Raw genomic sequence first — 16,524 nt, forward strand, 5'->3', positions numbered from 1 at the left:
CGTCGAAGGGAACGAGGCTTCCGGGTGAGATGCAAAATCACCTTCGGAGGAAGGGCGTCCCGGGGATCCCTGCTGACAAACCACGCCCTCTACTACGCAACAGGGAAATGCTGACGCCTGTTGGTTGGGACGACTTTTTATTTACTTGACTTATTTTATTTCTATTTTGTTTTATCTCAGTTGAATTGGGTCGTTGCGGGTTGAGGAGGAAATTTGCTATCTGCTTACTTATACATACATATGTACATACACATACATACTGCATGCATATATATATATATATATATATATATATATATATATATATTATAGATAATATCACTGTATATATGTGTGTGTGTGTGTAAAGTTGTTTCCCATAATTTGGACTGACTTCAGAGAAAAATAATACGATGTTCACTGCCACATTAACAATTCAGTTGCTTAATCGAGAATGAACCCTCTGTAGAGTAAAAATTCCACAACAATGCTCATTTCATACACCTAACGAGATGGCTCACTGGTAGCACATCGAACCAAGTTACACACAATGCATCATTCATCCCTGTCTTGCACAACTCTTGGCTTCTTTTACCAACCCTTTCTAGTTCTTTAGTGCTTTCCCTCTTACTTCAGCCTGAAACTTCGCAAATCTACCGTCATTCATTCTGTCCACACCAGTAAACCAACTCAAAATACAATACTACACTGATTCCTCCTTTCACCTGCACTAACATTCTTGTCACTTCTTCCATGGTGTCTCAGCACTTCTGAGCCCCATACCCAATACAAACAAGCCGTGTTAGCAGCTTCACACTTCTTTTTTTTAACATTCAACAACCACACTTCATTTACATAAACGAGAGTTGCTTGAAGAATCCCTTCGCAGTCCCTAACTTGGCTTTCACAGACCATGCAGGTCTCTTCCCAATCTTTTCACGCACCCCATTACCTTTCTTGCCTCACCTATTCTGCAAATCAGATCTTCTCTCATCCTATTACTATCCTTTGTATTTACTCCCAAATACTTATACGAATCAACTGCTTTCATTCTTTCATCACCCACATCAACGTGAAATACTCCATCTTCCTGGTTTCTATGTACTCTCTTATCCTTTTTCTTACTCACTGAAACTCAATTTTCGCCTCTCACACACATTTGCAAACTCCTGTACTGGTTTTTGCATTTTCTATTATCTCCAGTCAGCACTGTATCATGTGCAAACATCCGCCATTCCACACCTCATTCACGATTCATTTTCTCTTGCCACAGTTGTAAACCTACATTTCCTGTCCTTTTTGTGATGTCTCGAATCGTTTCGTCTGTAGAGATACTATTTATCAAATATTTACGCTTTAAGGTTTTTGTCTTCATTTCACTAAAAAAAAAAAGGCTGCTGCGCAAGTCAACGACCCTTTTCCTCATATACTCATTATGCATAATAGTTATAACGTCGCGAACTGATCGACCTCGGGCAGTTACCCTCAGATGCTATAAGGCAGCGTTTGGATGCATTTTATTGAAGTGGATTTTTCATCCATTTAGAAATCATGTGCGAACAATGGAATGCATTTGTACACTTTTGATCAGGTTTTCTGTTCTGGAAAGAAATCGGTTTAATGTTCCTGTAGACACGTATGTGAGGTTATGAAATTAAGTCAGAGCCAAGCATGAAATGGTAAAGGAGAATCACAAGCTCCCAAACAAGAGGCCTTAAGGGGCCAGTGCCTTCAGTGCATCCCACATGGTGCACTGCAGGCATTACTAAACGGTGTTTACAGCATCCCTTCGATCGCTAGCTGCACCATTTTTTCGAGTTAGTTCACATTCGTTCCCGCTTGTTTTCGTCTCTCTTTCGGAACAGCCTTCTCTTACTATTACTTCCAAGTGGAACTGTGGAGCTTTCTCCAGATTTCCCCTTTAGATCCTTGTGCTGCACCTCATTTATTTTCTGGATCTCTTTATCTTTCTGCCCAACGATTTCAGCTCCGTCATCTCATTGTATTAAGCGCTGAATGGCTGAAAGTGACCCCGTGCTTGGTTTAACAGCCTAAATTTCGAGATTCATTCACTCATTCATTCAAACAGAAGAGGCTGGAACACGGTGTTCCTATTTTTTCCGTAATCACTTTATTGATATTATAATCAGGTTGACAAAAGCAAAGGTTCAAGAACTTTTGCAAGAAGTAACTATTGTTTTCGTGGCTCTTTGAAAGGCAGGACTTGCTGGGCTCTTTTTCGTTCATTAACGTGAAAATAACGATCGGCGTACGAAAGTTTTCTAGTTGAACTGGACCGCACGATGGCATACCGGATAACTAAATGATTGTCACTTAACGTCTGTTTTGCAAAAATCCAAAATTCTGGACACACACTTTCCAGTGACGACGCCAAGTCGTGACTAGATTTAATAAAAACTAGTTTAAAACTGATGAGGTAGACTGTTTTAGATAGAAATCTAATTTTGTCTGGCAAATGCTTCATCAACAAATTGATGGCATGACTAGGAAGTCCCTTTCGAACCCGGATTTCACCAATATTTCGGTGTCATTTAGAGGAAAATTTTCCTTATTGCCCTGAAGGCTTTTAACCCTGAATTTTAGAAAAGATATTTGGATGGCACATTCTTAGACCAACTCAATGAATTCTAAAACTTTATTAATTCAAGGCATCCTAATATAAAATTAGCCATGGATACTAAGGAGAGATCTTCATTATATCTGGGTATTTAGACTTCTTAATCGAACAATACATTTCCTACTGGTATGCACTGGAAGACTACGTTCACCTGCTAAGGTCTACACTTTAATAGTTCATGTACGTTTAATTCTAAACTAAATTCATGCATGGCTTCATAGAGCCTATGATGTTTGTTCTGGTTGTTCTTTTAATTTGGCTAAAGTTCTCAAGTATTTCGAAACAACGTCTTTAAATCTCAATTACCCTGCTGCAAAATCCTTTAAAACATACTTGATGTTTCGCCTACTTGTACGGGGAGCCAAAATTAATCTATAGACAGAGATCAGTCTCCTAGACAAAATTTTCGGTGCGTTTCATTCTTTTTTTCGAAAGCCCTTTCAGTGTCGGAAATATCTATAAATTTCAGATAGTACCCCGGAACTCGTCAGCTCTGATATAGTGTATAAATGCACCCGTTGTATCGATACTCTGGGAACTTGCATAGGATATTCTATACATATGCTCGGCGTAAGGATTGAATCAATTGATTCCTAAAGAGGCGTTAGTCACCATACTGGTACTGATTGTTCTCTCAATAAAAAAAAAGGCTTCTGCAATTAAGGAACATTCAGAAAATATAAGCATGACGTTGCTCAAATGCCAATTAGGTCATCCTTGGTGATTTGGGATGGAACAATTCGAGTAGCTCGGGCCAAAGGTCACTTTTGGTTGTTCTGCTCATTCCCATTCAGTTCAGTACTTGATTCCAACCGAAGAATTGAGAACATTCTTTGGTGGACTTTTCATGATTCTCTAACTTTTTCTCTTTTACGTATCTAAATTTATTTAGCAGCCTTTAGTGTGTTGTTAATTTTTCAGCTTGTTCATTTGCTTATGACTTCCGTAAATCTTTCTCTAATTTTCTGTCCATATTCTTAACTTCGTTTTTAGTTATTTATGCAGACTTGTTGTTTTTTTTATTTTCCTTCTTCACATTCTCGAAGATGGGACTGTTGCCCGAAACATCAGTTAAATCTTTAATATATATATATATATATATATATATATATATATATATATATATATATATATATATATATATATATATACATATAAATATATATATATAAAGAGGAAAAAGTTAGGGAATCATGAAAAGCTATCACAGCGAGTGCACGACTGCATTAATTAACATTATTAATGGCCAAGGCAATTGACTCAGGCCTTGTGTAGGCAAGAATCAAACATCATTTTATGTGACCTGGCCTCCCAGAAGGTTCGTTCAACACTTGTTGCACTATATATACTCCAGTAAGTGGCGCTTGTTATCAGCCTTTGTTACATCTTTGTTGTTAGTTTACATGTGGGAACATTATAGTGATTGAAATATCGTGTGTGGGATTGGAATAATTTTATAATTAATTATTTTGGACTCAGCAGTAATACTGATGGTGATAAAAGTTCGAGAAAATACCATAACTTGTTGAGTTTCGTTGGGCAATACAATTCCTGTCTTGTTATCGTTGCATAAGAAGTGAGTTTTAAGTAATAAAAAAAAAATAACTCCCACTTTATGGCAGAGCCTTTCCTCTCATACACAGGCCCTGGTGCAGCTTCAGCAAAAAACAGATCACATCCGCAATGGAAACTCCACTGGAGAGCATCGCGTGCAACAGAAAACCCACTGGAAAGAAACCGAAACTTGCTGCTTGGCACTCGGTTACCTGGCGATAGCTGTTGTAACTCAAGACGCTGTTCATTCGGTAGCAACAGCCCTGTTATGCTAATCTGTTATTTTAACTTCATCCTTTGACGGGTACGTCATTTGTATTGTTTGTTGATTGTCACTCTTCTTTTGGTTCACCGTCAAGCATACACAGAAAACTGTTTACAATTCTCAGGCTGTAGAGGCACTTTATATCAAGTGAAAGGGCTTCTTGTAACTCAAAACTAACAATTAACAGCTAATACAAATTAATTATATTAGTGTAATATTCAAAGTGGCCAAATGAACTAAACTTTTAAGCTAGTACTTATATTGTTGAGACAAACGTATATATTACTTTATTACTTCGGCCTTGCAAAACAGCCCTTTTTTGCAAAAAATGAACACAAAAAATGAAAGGACATTACCCGAAAGGGATGAGAACGCGAATGATTGAGGCGAGTGTCCCAGTGAAGAATAGGGATATTCCTCCTTATGCATCTTGCTAATTAGGAGTATTTATCGTTTGCCCTTCAAATGCCTCCCAGTGCGCTGACTACACTAAGCATCAAGTCCTCTGTACTAAGCTAGAACCAACCCTGAATGCAAGGCGTACAAGGACTAAAATTCTGTACAGCCCATGCCACGACAAGGCTGCCAGGCGTCTGTGTGTTTACGCTTCATACAACATACTAGCGCGTAAACACACACACACACACATATATATATGTGTGTGTATGTATGTATATACATATAAGGGTATCTACGTATATACGTAGGTGTGAGCCATAAAACATTAGGTAAACACACACCGCAAACCTTTGTAAAACTTTTATCACCGGTTCAATCTGGAAAATGTTAATTAGTGCCAAAGAAAATAGAGGCGCTTATTTTCTTTGTTCATGTATTGTATATGGTTATCAATTTGATGATATACATCTATAGATATCCACTTCTCTCCCTTTCCTCTTATTCGCGTAAAGACGTTCTCTTTCGTGTGCGTGGTCTTTATGAAGTAAGAATGATGACATGTACAGATACGGTAAGAAGGTTAGCCTCGGTGGAAATATGAATAACAATAGAGAACGACAGGTTGGTGAAAACAAAGAATACATTATATATAAACCGGAAGTTAAGAGCGAAGATGGAGAGAGCATTGGATGGATTAAGTGCCGGTGGTGTAGGAATGGAAGGTGCTTAGCATGAAAGAACCACATGATAGAAGAGAGGTGAGTGGCACAGTATATACAGGTAAAGCATGTTACTAATGAGTTGTCTGGAGTTCATCTTGATTTAGCATTTGAGTGAGTAAAGTGATTGTAATTTTTTTTTTCACCCATCCCCAGCAAGAAACTTGTTGGTTAATAAATTAAGCGAACATTCTGCGGGTCATGATAACTTCCCATAAAAATTATTATTCATCGTGAACCCCACCACGACTGAGGATGATAAACACCGAGTCTGAAGTTAACCACAAAATCATAATTAAAACTAAAAATCATAAAAAATTTCACCGCACGGTTGATCTGTCTACATTGACAATCTCTTCCCGTACGGACGGTGGCCCACAAGTCTCGTGAGCACTTGTGGACTCATCGACCTCGGGAGACCCATCTATGTCGTCTTAAAAAATCATACATGTAGCTCCATAGAAATGACAAAAACGGTTCATGTAAACTTTAAATTTTATATTAAGTACCACTTTTATTTTCATCGATTGTATTGCAAAATTTTAATTTATCCGGATGCATCGACCATCAGGCAAATTTTTTATTTTGGTAAAAAAATCATACGGATAAATTTCCCATCCTAAATTTTGAACTGTATTTTGGAGGGAATTCTTAATGTCCAACTTGTGAAATTAATTTGTATGATAAAAAAATTACGATGTGGTCAACACTACGTCAATCACAGGGCCTTCTAATTCAGAATTTCATAAAAAAAAAAAATTTTTAAATTAACTCAAACATGGGTCTAAGCTATTCAAAATCTCATACACTGCTTTTCGAAAGAATACAAAACAATCATAATTAGTCACAACAAAAGGCGCGGGTGATCACCTTCTCCCATAAGCAGCAATTATCACAAGGCGAAACAACATAGTTGGTTTTACTGAACCACGATTAACCATCACTCGTAAGGATTTCCTTTAGTCTAGACAGCTCAGTGCGAAAACAAGCACACGAGAATACTGTAACGTTCAGAATTGAAATCGGCTTCAGGGGTAAATTTATTCGACATAATGTGTGGAAGGGAATAGCTAGTCTGATGTGGACCTCGGGACTTTTCAAATCAACAGCGACAAAGCTAAAAACAAAAATGCTAATGCTAAGCCCAAATAACGTTTTCATATTGACTGTTTAGAATTATGTTTCTGGAAAACATGGTTGCTTATTTCAGTAACAGTCCTGGCGAAGGTAGTTCACCTGACTGCTGTATCCAAAATTATATATATATATATATATATATATATATATATATATATATATATATATATATATAAAAAGGATACAGGCAGGACAGCAAATCAGTCAGACATATCAAGGATTGAGGGCAGTGAAACAGACTGGTACATAAAAACATCTTTATTTTTGCCGACGTTTCAAGACAACTAGTCTCATTTTCAAGGCTGCAATAAAAGAATAAATATTGAGAATACATATAAAATATACAAAAATCTCTTTAAAAACATTTGTACATAACCATAGTTCATGCGTTGCTGGGGTACCAACCTATATAGAAGGGAGAAGGAGGGCGACTGGAATACGGGCAAGTGAAAAGCAAGGAAGACGGTTACGACAGGTAGAGAGGGTGGAGGAGTTTTGGGCATTCAACAATGGTACTGTCTGTTTGATAATTAACGATTCCAGAATAGAGAGTGCTAGCTCGGAAGAGGCCCTTGTAATGATTTTAAATTGATCGTATTCAATGTAATTACCACATTTTTGGCATGCTCCTGATATTTGAAAATTCAGGATTACTTAGTTTATTGCCCGTTCGATAGCTCACACCTTTGTGAGAATCGGCGCGAACCTTAAGAAGTCTTTGGGTGCAACCCACGTAAGTTCCTCGAGAACACCGAGGACAATCATATTTATATACTACCCCAGACGTCATAAGGTCAGCTTAAACGGTCTTTAATACTGAATAAGAACCAATTTTCAAAGGAATCTTTGGAATTAGATTAATTTTGACGGCTCCATAATGCCTAGAAATAATTTGAGAAAGCTTTTGGCTAAAAGTTTTATCATGTACAAATGGAACACTGGCATAGACTTCAAGTTTGGGAACAGTTGGAATCTTGTACTTTGGCATGAAGTTGTCCTCTAATATTTTCCGCACATATTGAAAGAATAAGTTTGATGGAAAATAATTGTTGAGTGAAAAAACAATGTAAAAATTGTATTTCCTTATTGAAAACATGCCAGTTCGAGGATAAATGGAAGGCTCTATATAAAAGAGTAGACAAAGCATTTAGTTTAAAATTAAAAAAGCAGCTACTATAAAAGTTGGATCCTAAACTAATAAAAGTGGGTTTCCTCCAAACACTCGTGTTAAAACAGTCTGATTCTCGTGAAACTGAGACATCTAAAAGGATAACTTATTATCCTGTTCAACTTCAATACTAAATTTTATATTCGGATGTCTACTGTTAGCGAAATCGAGGAATGCTTCAGCATCAGACCGAGATCTAAACAAGGTAAAAGTATCATCTACATCCGAATATAAAATTTAGTATTGAAGTTGAACAGGATAATAAGTTATCCTTTTTAGATGTCTCAGTTTCACGAGAATCAGACTGTTTTAACACGAGTGTTTGGAGGAAACCCACTTTTACTGGTTTAGGATCCAACTTTTATAGTAGCTGCTTTTTAATTTTAAACTAAATGCTTTGTCTACTCTTTTATATAGAGCCTTCCATTTATCCTCGAACTGGCATGTTTTCAATAAGGAAATACAATTTTTACATTGTTTTTCACCAACAATTATTTTCCATCAAACTTATTCTTTCAATATGTGCGGAAAATATTAGAGGACAACTTCATGCCAAAGTACAAGATTCAACTGTTCCCCAAACTTGAAGTCTATGCCAGTGTTCCATTTGTACATGATAAAACTTTTTAGCCAAAAGCTTTCTCAAATTATTTCTAGGCATTATGGAGCAAATCAAAATTAATCTAATTCCAAAGAATCCTTTGAAAATTGGTTCCTTATTCAGTATTAAAGACCGTTTAAGCGACCTTATGACGTCTGGGGTAGTATATAAATATGATTGTCCTCGGTGTTCTCGAGGAACTTACGTGGGTTGCACCCAAAGACTTCTTAAGGTTCGCGCCGATTCTCACAAAGGTGTGAGCTATCGAACGGGCAATAAACTAAGTAATCCTGAATTTTCAAATATCAGGGAGCATGCCAAAATGTGGTAATTACATTGAATACGATCAATTTAAAATCATTACAAGGGCCTCTTCCGAGCTAGCACTCTCTATTCTGGAATCGTTAATTATCAAACAGACAGTACCATTGTTGAATGCCCAAAACCTCCACCCCTCTCTACCTGTCGTAACCGTCTTCCTTGCTTTTCACTTGCCCGTATTCCAGTCGCCCTCCTTTCCCTTCTATATAGGTTGGTACCCCCAGCAACGCATGAACTATGGTTATGTACAAAATGTTTTTAAAGAGATTTTTGTATATTTTATATGTATTCTCAATATTTATTCTTTTATTGCAGCCTTGAAAATGAGACTAGTTGTCTTGAAACGTCAAAAAATAAAGATGTTTTTATATGTACCAGTCTGTTTCCACTGCCCTCAATCCTTTATATATATATATATATATATATATATATATATATATATATATATATATATATATATATATATATATATATATATATATATATATATATATATATATATATATATTATATATATATATATATATATATATATATATATATATATATATATATATATGAAATAAGATAACATAAATACTTTACATTTGATGCCAGCTTTTAAAGAGCCGCGCACTTTAAGGTAAATTTTTGTGAATCATGGCCTGTTTTAAAATCAAATAAAAAACATATTTCAAAGAGGATACGTCCTTACTAACCTTCCATTAATCTCACCTATCCTAGAACTCCATGCCCTGACCTGGTCGGAGATGCTTTGGCCCCTTGGACCTCACCCCAACTTGACCACATGCATAGCAGCATGAAGTGTGCAGTGCTGCAGCAATACCATAGATCTTTTCTAAACAAGTTGGAATTTTGGACTCTTAAACTTAATCCGTGTTTCTTCGCAACTTTTATTTTCGTCAAGCAATCTGCTTTTGTTGACCTTGCAAAATAATTCTCGAGAACTAGAAGACTGTGAGAACGATTCCGCTGGGAGAAATTATTGCTATGGAACTAATATATATAGCAATATTAACGGGAATCCCATGATGAATTCTCCCCTTTATGTTTTACTAATATATTTTCAAAATCACATTCTTATATCAAGAAATTGATTGGTAAAAACACACGAATACAACATTCGGTGCGTGTAGAGCATCGGTCCTGGTCGTTTCGGCCGTAAGTCACTTAGGTCGTAACATCCAAAACAATGTAAGACGTTATGTTTATGGCATTTACCGTTATGTTTATGGTATTTACCATTATTATTTCATGTTTTACGTGCATCCCCATTTTGCACGTAAGCGTGCTTACGGCCTAAATGACTTACGGCCGAAACGACCCGAATGCTAGACCATATAGGGAAGTAGCCTTTGGAAAAAGTAAAGAGAACTGCTGGCTACCTATGGCCTTAGTCATTCTTTGCTGTCAGTACAAGATGGTCAAGAACATTTTAAACAAGATCCGCAGCGACTATACATAATTGGAACACGCGATACAGTCCACTTCTCAGACTATTCTAACTTGGCCTGGCCCAGTCTTCCCGAGGACCCCTTTCGATGACCACGTTGTCATGCCAGTGACTCACACTTAAATCCACCAAATACCTCGAGTCACACACCGGTGCTCCTCGAAAACACCTGACTTTTCAAAATGTTTCACGTCACGTAGAAGGAAGTAGAACATTTAATTAATTTCTAAGAAGAGTCTAATAAGTTCTCTAGTTTGAAAAAACACTGAAATTGCAACTTTAAAGCATTATGCAAAAAACTTTCAACGGTAAAACTTTATAACCAGTGCTCATAATTTTTTTTAATCAGTTACAACTTTTCGAATCTAAGATTTGCCTTTGAATACTCACAGCATAAATATAATCAGCAATTAACCTAACCTAATTTTTAATTATCAGAATTCTAAGACTCTATTAATCCCAATTAACCGATGAACTTACAAAAATATATGGGCCAGCCATTCACCCCCTTATCTGTCCCTGACATGGGGTGTAGCCTATCTGTCCCTGACATGGGTGTAGCAGACTTGTAGAACATAACTCATCCTAACCTAACCTATGGTGTTCTTAGTTCCTGTAGTAAATACGGCATCGATGGTCATAGACGTTAAGACGACACTTCACAACAATCCGTCCTATACAACAAAATACGAAGAATTTACGGAACAACAAACAACAATAACAATGTAGCTATTGCTTACTTTGCAAGCGGGTAGTATTCCGCTACACGTGGGACTAGGAGGTGAAACCAGTTTTAAGTCTTGAGAACAAGGTTTTTAATGCCGAACTCAAGCTCCTCAAAGTTTTCTGGGATGCAAAAACACTAGTCAGTAATAATCACCGGTCGTAACACTACTAATGTACTTTGCACATCTCATAAAACTGTGCACATTTCAAGAGATATTCGTTGGCAGTTGCTACCTGGCTGGGCTGTACTGCAGATGTCAGCAGCGCTGCTGTTCAAGAAAGACAGCGGTAAACCACGTTACCAAAACTCTCGTTTCAAAGGAGATTTCTCTCAATCTGAGCAACATTCCATTGTGTTTTACTTGAAGTAGTTGAGGGCAGTCTTCATTTTATGAAGATGATGCAAAATCATCACTATTATCTAGAACAGGATACGAAATCGCTATAATGACCAACCATTAACTTAATTCACAAGATCCAACAAACGGAACAAGGCAATTATACCATTAACTGAATAAACGAGAAGAGAATAAAATTCTTGTTTATATAAAATGGAGTAAAAGAAAAAGGCAGATACGAACTGCGAACTAATAAGATATGAATTTGAAAATTAATATAAAAAACATATCATAACCTGTACATTAAAACGAAAATTGCGAATAGGAAAAAAATGGTTTCTTTAGTGAATATGCTGAGGATATAAACATCCCACGAATGTGTCATGCGCTAAAATATGTAACATTTTGTTAGTAAGATATACATACACGAATCAATAAAATAACAGGTTGGCTGGTTAGTATTCATTTATGCCAGCACGTCCTCTGCCACAGGTGGATAGTGCGGCGTTGGAATTAGAAGCCTGGTTTCGACCAAGACCAACCTATAATTGTCGTTAAATCACAGCGTTTAGCATTGTATACTTCTTCAATGACAATTTTATACAAATTATATAGTCCAAGAAAGTGTACATATCCCGTCAAAAATAATGGTAATAAAAGAAAATGTGACGGGAAATTCCCACACAGGGACGTTAAGTGCCGTACCAAAGCTCCGACCAAAGTACGTCAATTTTGCCTACTTATATCGAAGCAAATGGTGAGACTGTACCCCCAGATTTAAGAAGATAAGGCGAGTTACCGCGCAGGCTGCCAGAAGGAAGGCTGTGCTCAGTGATGTCAAATAACTCTACGACTAGCATTGTTTTTGTTAATATTATAATTATTTCTTCATAAACTTACATATAAAATACAAACTGAACACTGAAAATGAAAACCAAAAGAAAATGCAATTCAGAAAATATTACAAACATTATTTATATTTGTTAACACTCCCTTATTACTGCCTTAATTCTATCAAATGTTTATAAAAAATTACTGGGATATTTTTTTCACTTTTTTATTACCGTTGCTTTGCAATTTTTGTTCCCTTTTGAGTTTAACATTTTCATTCTAAAATAAATTCTACATCTAAAAAAATAACTAATTATATCCTCCGGAACATTAACATTTTTGGCCTAAAAAATATCGAGAAGACTGGATACTGGCATGACTCCCGGCTTCAACGTTTCTGCATGGAAAGTTTTGTGTAATTCTTCCATATGTTGCAGAGCTTTTGAAACTGTGCAGAAGGTCTACAGTATATAATATATTTCTCTTTACATGTGAGATCCAATCCTCACTTGTTCCATCTATATCAGCTGAACCTAACGATGGATACTTATGCCTAAACTTATGTGCTATGAATCCTCCGGCAAAAACTTATCATAGATTCTGGTTCTCCCTCCATTAAATTTCCTATGACATCTTCCTCATTCTCAATCTCATCGGTTGGTTACAGGTAGGAGACGTTTCATGAGATAATGCAAAAAGGCTATATATAAACAAATATATATTATATATACATATATACAGTATATATACACGTGTATTTTAAAATTTTTATATTCCTCACCATAAAAAATTGCAAAAGGTCTCTTCATATGAACGAAAAAAATTGGAGTAAATTCTCTCTCTCTCTCTCTCTCTCTCTCTCTCTCTCTCTCTCTCTCTCTCTCTCTCTCTCTCTCTCTCTATATATATATATATATATATATATATATATATATATATATATATATATATATATATATATATATATATAATTATATATATATGATTAACTATCATTGTCTTCTTCCTAACCCCTTGATAGAAGTAGGCTTATTTATATGGAAGAAAATCTCTCTCTCTCTCTCTCTCTCATAATCTTCCCCTTCCTTTACCAAACAAATAACTGGCTATTTCATACATATGAAAACAATTCTAATGAAATTTTGCCCTCTCTCTCACTTTCGTGTTGACTAGCATTTTCTCTTTGCAGTTATTTATTCTCAGCAAACATAGGTCTAGGCCTAATTCCAATTTTATCAATCTTAACCAGTGAACATGGTTTATTTGCATTAGGAATCGAATGGAAGATATTACATATTGTATATTCTCTTTAATTGCTAGGATTATCCTTATAAACCTATGGTTCATTCAGTTATACAAAGCGCTCTCCTCTCAGTCTCTCTCTCTCTCTCTAAAATAACTGTCCCCTTCCTTTGCTCAACAAATAATAGGCCCACTTCATGCACATGAAAGCAGTTTCAATAAAATGTTCGTGTAGTGTATGTCTCTCGCTTTCTCTCTCGTGTTAATCAGTATATCCCATTTTCATTTATTCATAACTACACACAAGTCTAGGCCTAATTTCAATCTTATCACTCTTAACCAGTCAAATATGGCTTACTTTCATTAGGAATCGAACGGAAGATATATTTGTGCTCTTTAACTGATAGAAGTCTTCATATAAGCCTATAGCTAATATATTTACCCACGATTTTAAATGTAATAGGCAGACTAAACCAAACTAGTCAAGATGGTAAATACCTGAATCAACAGTGGCACTATCATGTAGAGGTAAACGTTGGTTCGGTGTGGCATCATCCTTCAATTTTCTTGCATTTGCAGGGCAATAATTAAGCAATTCATGCTTGAGGTTTCTTGCATAATCGCTTTGTTGAAAATGAACCGAACACACTCTTGCGTTTTGGGTGTTTATATGGTCACTCCCTTTGCAGATGTTCACCCACTTCCTACACATTTCGGGATCTTTAGGGAAATGGTGAAAGCTAACCTTTTCACTTCCAACATTGTCCCTTTCTGTTACAGCATCCATAAATAGCAATATATCACCATGGCAATGACGTACTAAATTCCAAAAACATCAAGAATCGTCATAAATTCGTGAACTCCCTCTTACCTGCTGCCACATGCAAGGGGAAGAGGTTACTAGCTTGCCCAGCGGCTACTCCTGACTCGCACCAGGTGACGTCATGCGCGGGGAGTTGAAAAATCGACCTCTGCTCAACTCACCTTATCTTCTTACTTCTTGCTGTCCCTGGGGCTGGACAACGGTCTATACGTGTAGTTTATGATCTGTAAACCATCGTTTTATTGCACACATAAGACCGTGTGTCATAAAAATTACAGAGAAATTTTTGTATGAACGGTAAATTTATAACATTTGTTACCCCAGGCCTGAAGAATCGGGAGAAACGCACAGGAAGACGATAGGCTTGCTTTTAGAAGGAAGCAGGAATATAACTGTCGGTGAAACCAGAGGCAGGACGAGAGTTCTGAAGCTTTGCAGTAGAGGGAATGAAAGCCACAGAGTACAATGTCTGTGAGGTGTGGATTAACGAGCGTCACCGCGCCACGTTCATTTTAGTTGTTCGTCTGCACATATCTACCTTGAGCACGTACTGTACGCGCTACCGCATAGACATTTACCTTAATTTTTTCATGAAACATTAATTCATTTCATACATCATAAATATTTTTGCGGCTTACATCTTTGAATTTATGTATAATAACGAAAATCTAAGGTCCAGTAGGTACTGGCCTCGTTCTGAAACCACATAAACTACCTCTTTTTGGTAAGTTCAAAGACAAATCTGTTAACACAGCATTAGATTAAAAATGAAGTTGAAAAGTTTGTAAAATTACAATATAAATATCTATTTATCTATTCATTACTTTTTTATGTACTTATTTATCGTGTGAAGTTTAATTTTCATCAGTAGGCCTACTTTATTCTTCGCTTGGTTCCGCCCCACTCTCTTCTTATTCATCATCATGTTACTATGACGAACCTTGTTCCGTACAATACTGCCCATCCTATCAAAACCGGCCCCTTGGCTTGTTTTGTATGAATCTGTGCAACATTGTTAACAATAATTGCAATAAATAAGTTTGAAACAACTCTTAGTTGAGTTTTAAAACAACTGCAACATTGCTACAACTGAAACCTATATTATTACCAGCCTTTGATTATTACTTTCGTTATCAGTATATCGTATTCCTTATTTTAAAGTGTATTCTATTCAATAATATACGACCAAATCAACCAAATGCTTCAACAACGAATAATGTATATCAGTTAATCACCGTTTTAGTCACGTCGAAATGTTATTCATTATAAATTATATCCATATTAACGTTACATTTTAATCATACGGTATAAGACTACTTTTTACATCTCGCTCTGTCTTGATTGTCTGAATATACTTTCATAATAATAATAATAATGATAATAATAATAATAATAATAATAATAATAATAATAATAATAATAATAATAATAATAATAAAAACAGCTTTCACTGCTGCTTTTTTGGCAACTCACAGTGAAGAGGAAAACCTGCAAGTTCCCATTATTTTCAAGGTTAATATTTTTGTTGCAGAGTACTTTCTGACGATTCGCCTGCATTTGACGTTTCGTGAGAATCTGCTTTTGACATATGTGCTAACAAACAGACAAACGAACCACTGAGAGAAAACTATCTTCTTCCAAACCTCATTCAATGAGCAAAAGAAATATACAATATAAGAGATCAGTTACCACTTCGCAAAATCCAATATTTAAAATTACAAAGAAATAACGGACATTCCCGCACGGGGAGGAACTGCCATGCAGGGCAAAATTGCAACGCCTGCATTGTGCCACGGCATCTGCATTCTCATGGGTTTCAAATTAAAACCCTCTTTTTAATCAAATATTCATTAGCAAGCATTCACAAGCGCTTGTTTTGGAGGGCTAAACGTGAGAGCGCGCGTGCCCACCCCTCAACGTATAACTGACAGCACACGGTGATTTACCAGTATCAACTGTTTCCCAAAATCGAGAGATTAGATGGGTCTAATTAAGTGTTCACGTGTTTGCATCCTGCATGTTTTATTTATATGCCATTTTTTTCTTTGGTTTCCCGAGCCCGCTCAATGTCGCATGTGAAACACAAGAGCTTGAGAACATTTTGCAAACCGCACCAGCGCATTCATAAGTGCTAATATGAATGGGGAGGATTGGAATCCGTGCTTTGGGGGTCCCATGCTTGATAAAAACTACAATGAAGACAATTGATTGGAATGTGGTTGTTTGGGGGGCGGGGTATGCGAGTAAAGGTAAAAAGAGAAAAGAGGAGACGGGGTGTGGGGTGCGTGGAAGTTGGAGTAAAATGGAGAATCACTATCATCTACTACGCA

At 36.4% G+C, this 16,524-nt stretch overlaps 1 protein-coding gene across 1 annotated transcript in view; it reads right to left on the reverse strand.

The window, feature by feature from the left end:
- LOC136840280 (transmembrane protein 186) overlaps positions 1 to 14,235 on the reverse strand; it is a 104,680-nt gene extending 90,445 nt beyond the window's left edge. Inside the window, exon 1 of the mRNA XM_067106953.1 lies at positions 13,870 to 14,235. Coding sequence (XP_066963054.1) covers positions 13,870 to 13,926 — 57 coding nt within the window. The 5' untranslated portion in view covers positions 13,927 to 14,235. The remainder of the gene's footprint in view (positions 1 to 13,869) is intronic.
- Between the last annotated feature and the right edge of the window lie 2,289 nt (positions 14,236 to 16,524).

This window comes from Macrobrachium rosenbergii, chromosome 7, assembly GCF_040412425.1.
Source record: "Macrobrachium rosenbergii isolate ZJJX-2024 chromosome 7, ASM4041242v1, whole genome shotgun sequence".
Lineage (NCBI taxonomy): Eukaryota > Metazoa > Arthropoda > Malacostraca > Decapoda > Palaemonidae > Macrobrachium > Macrobrachium rosenbergii.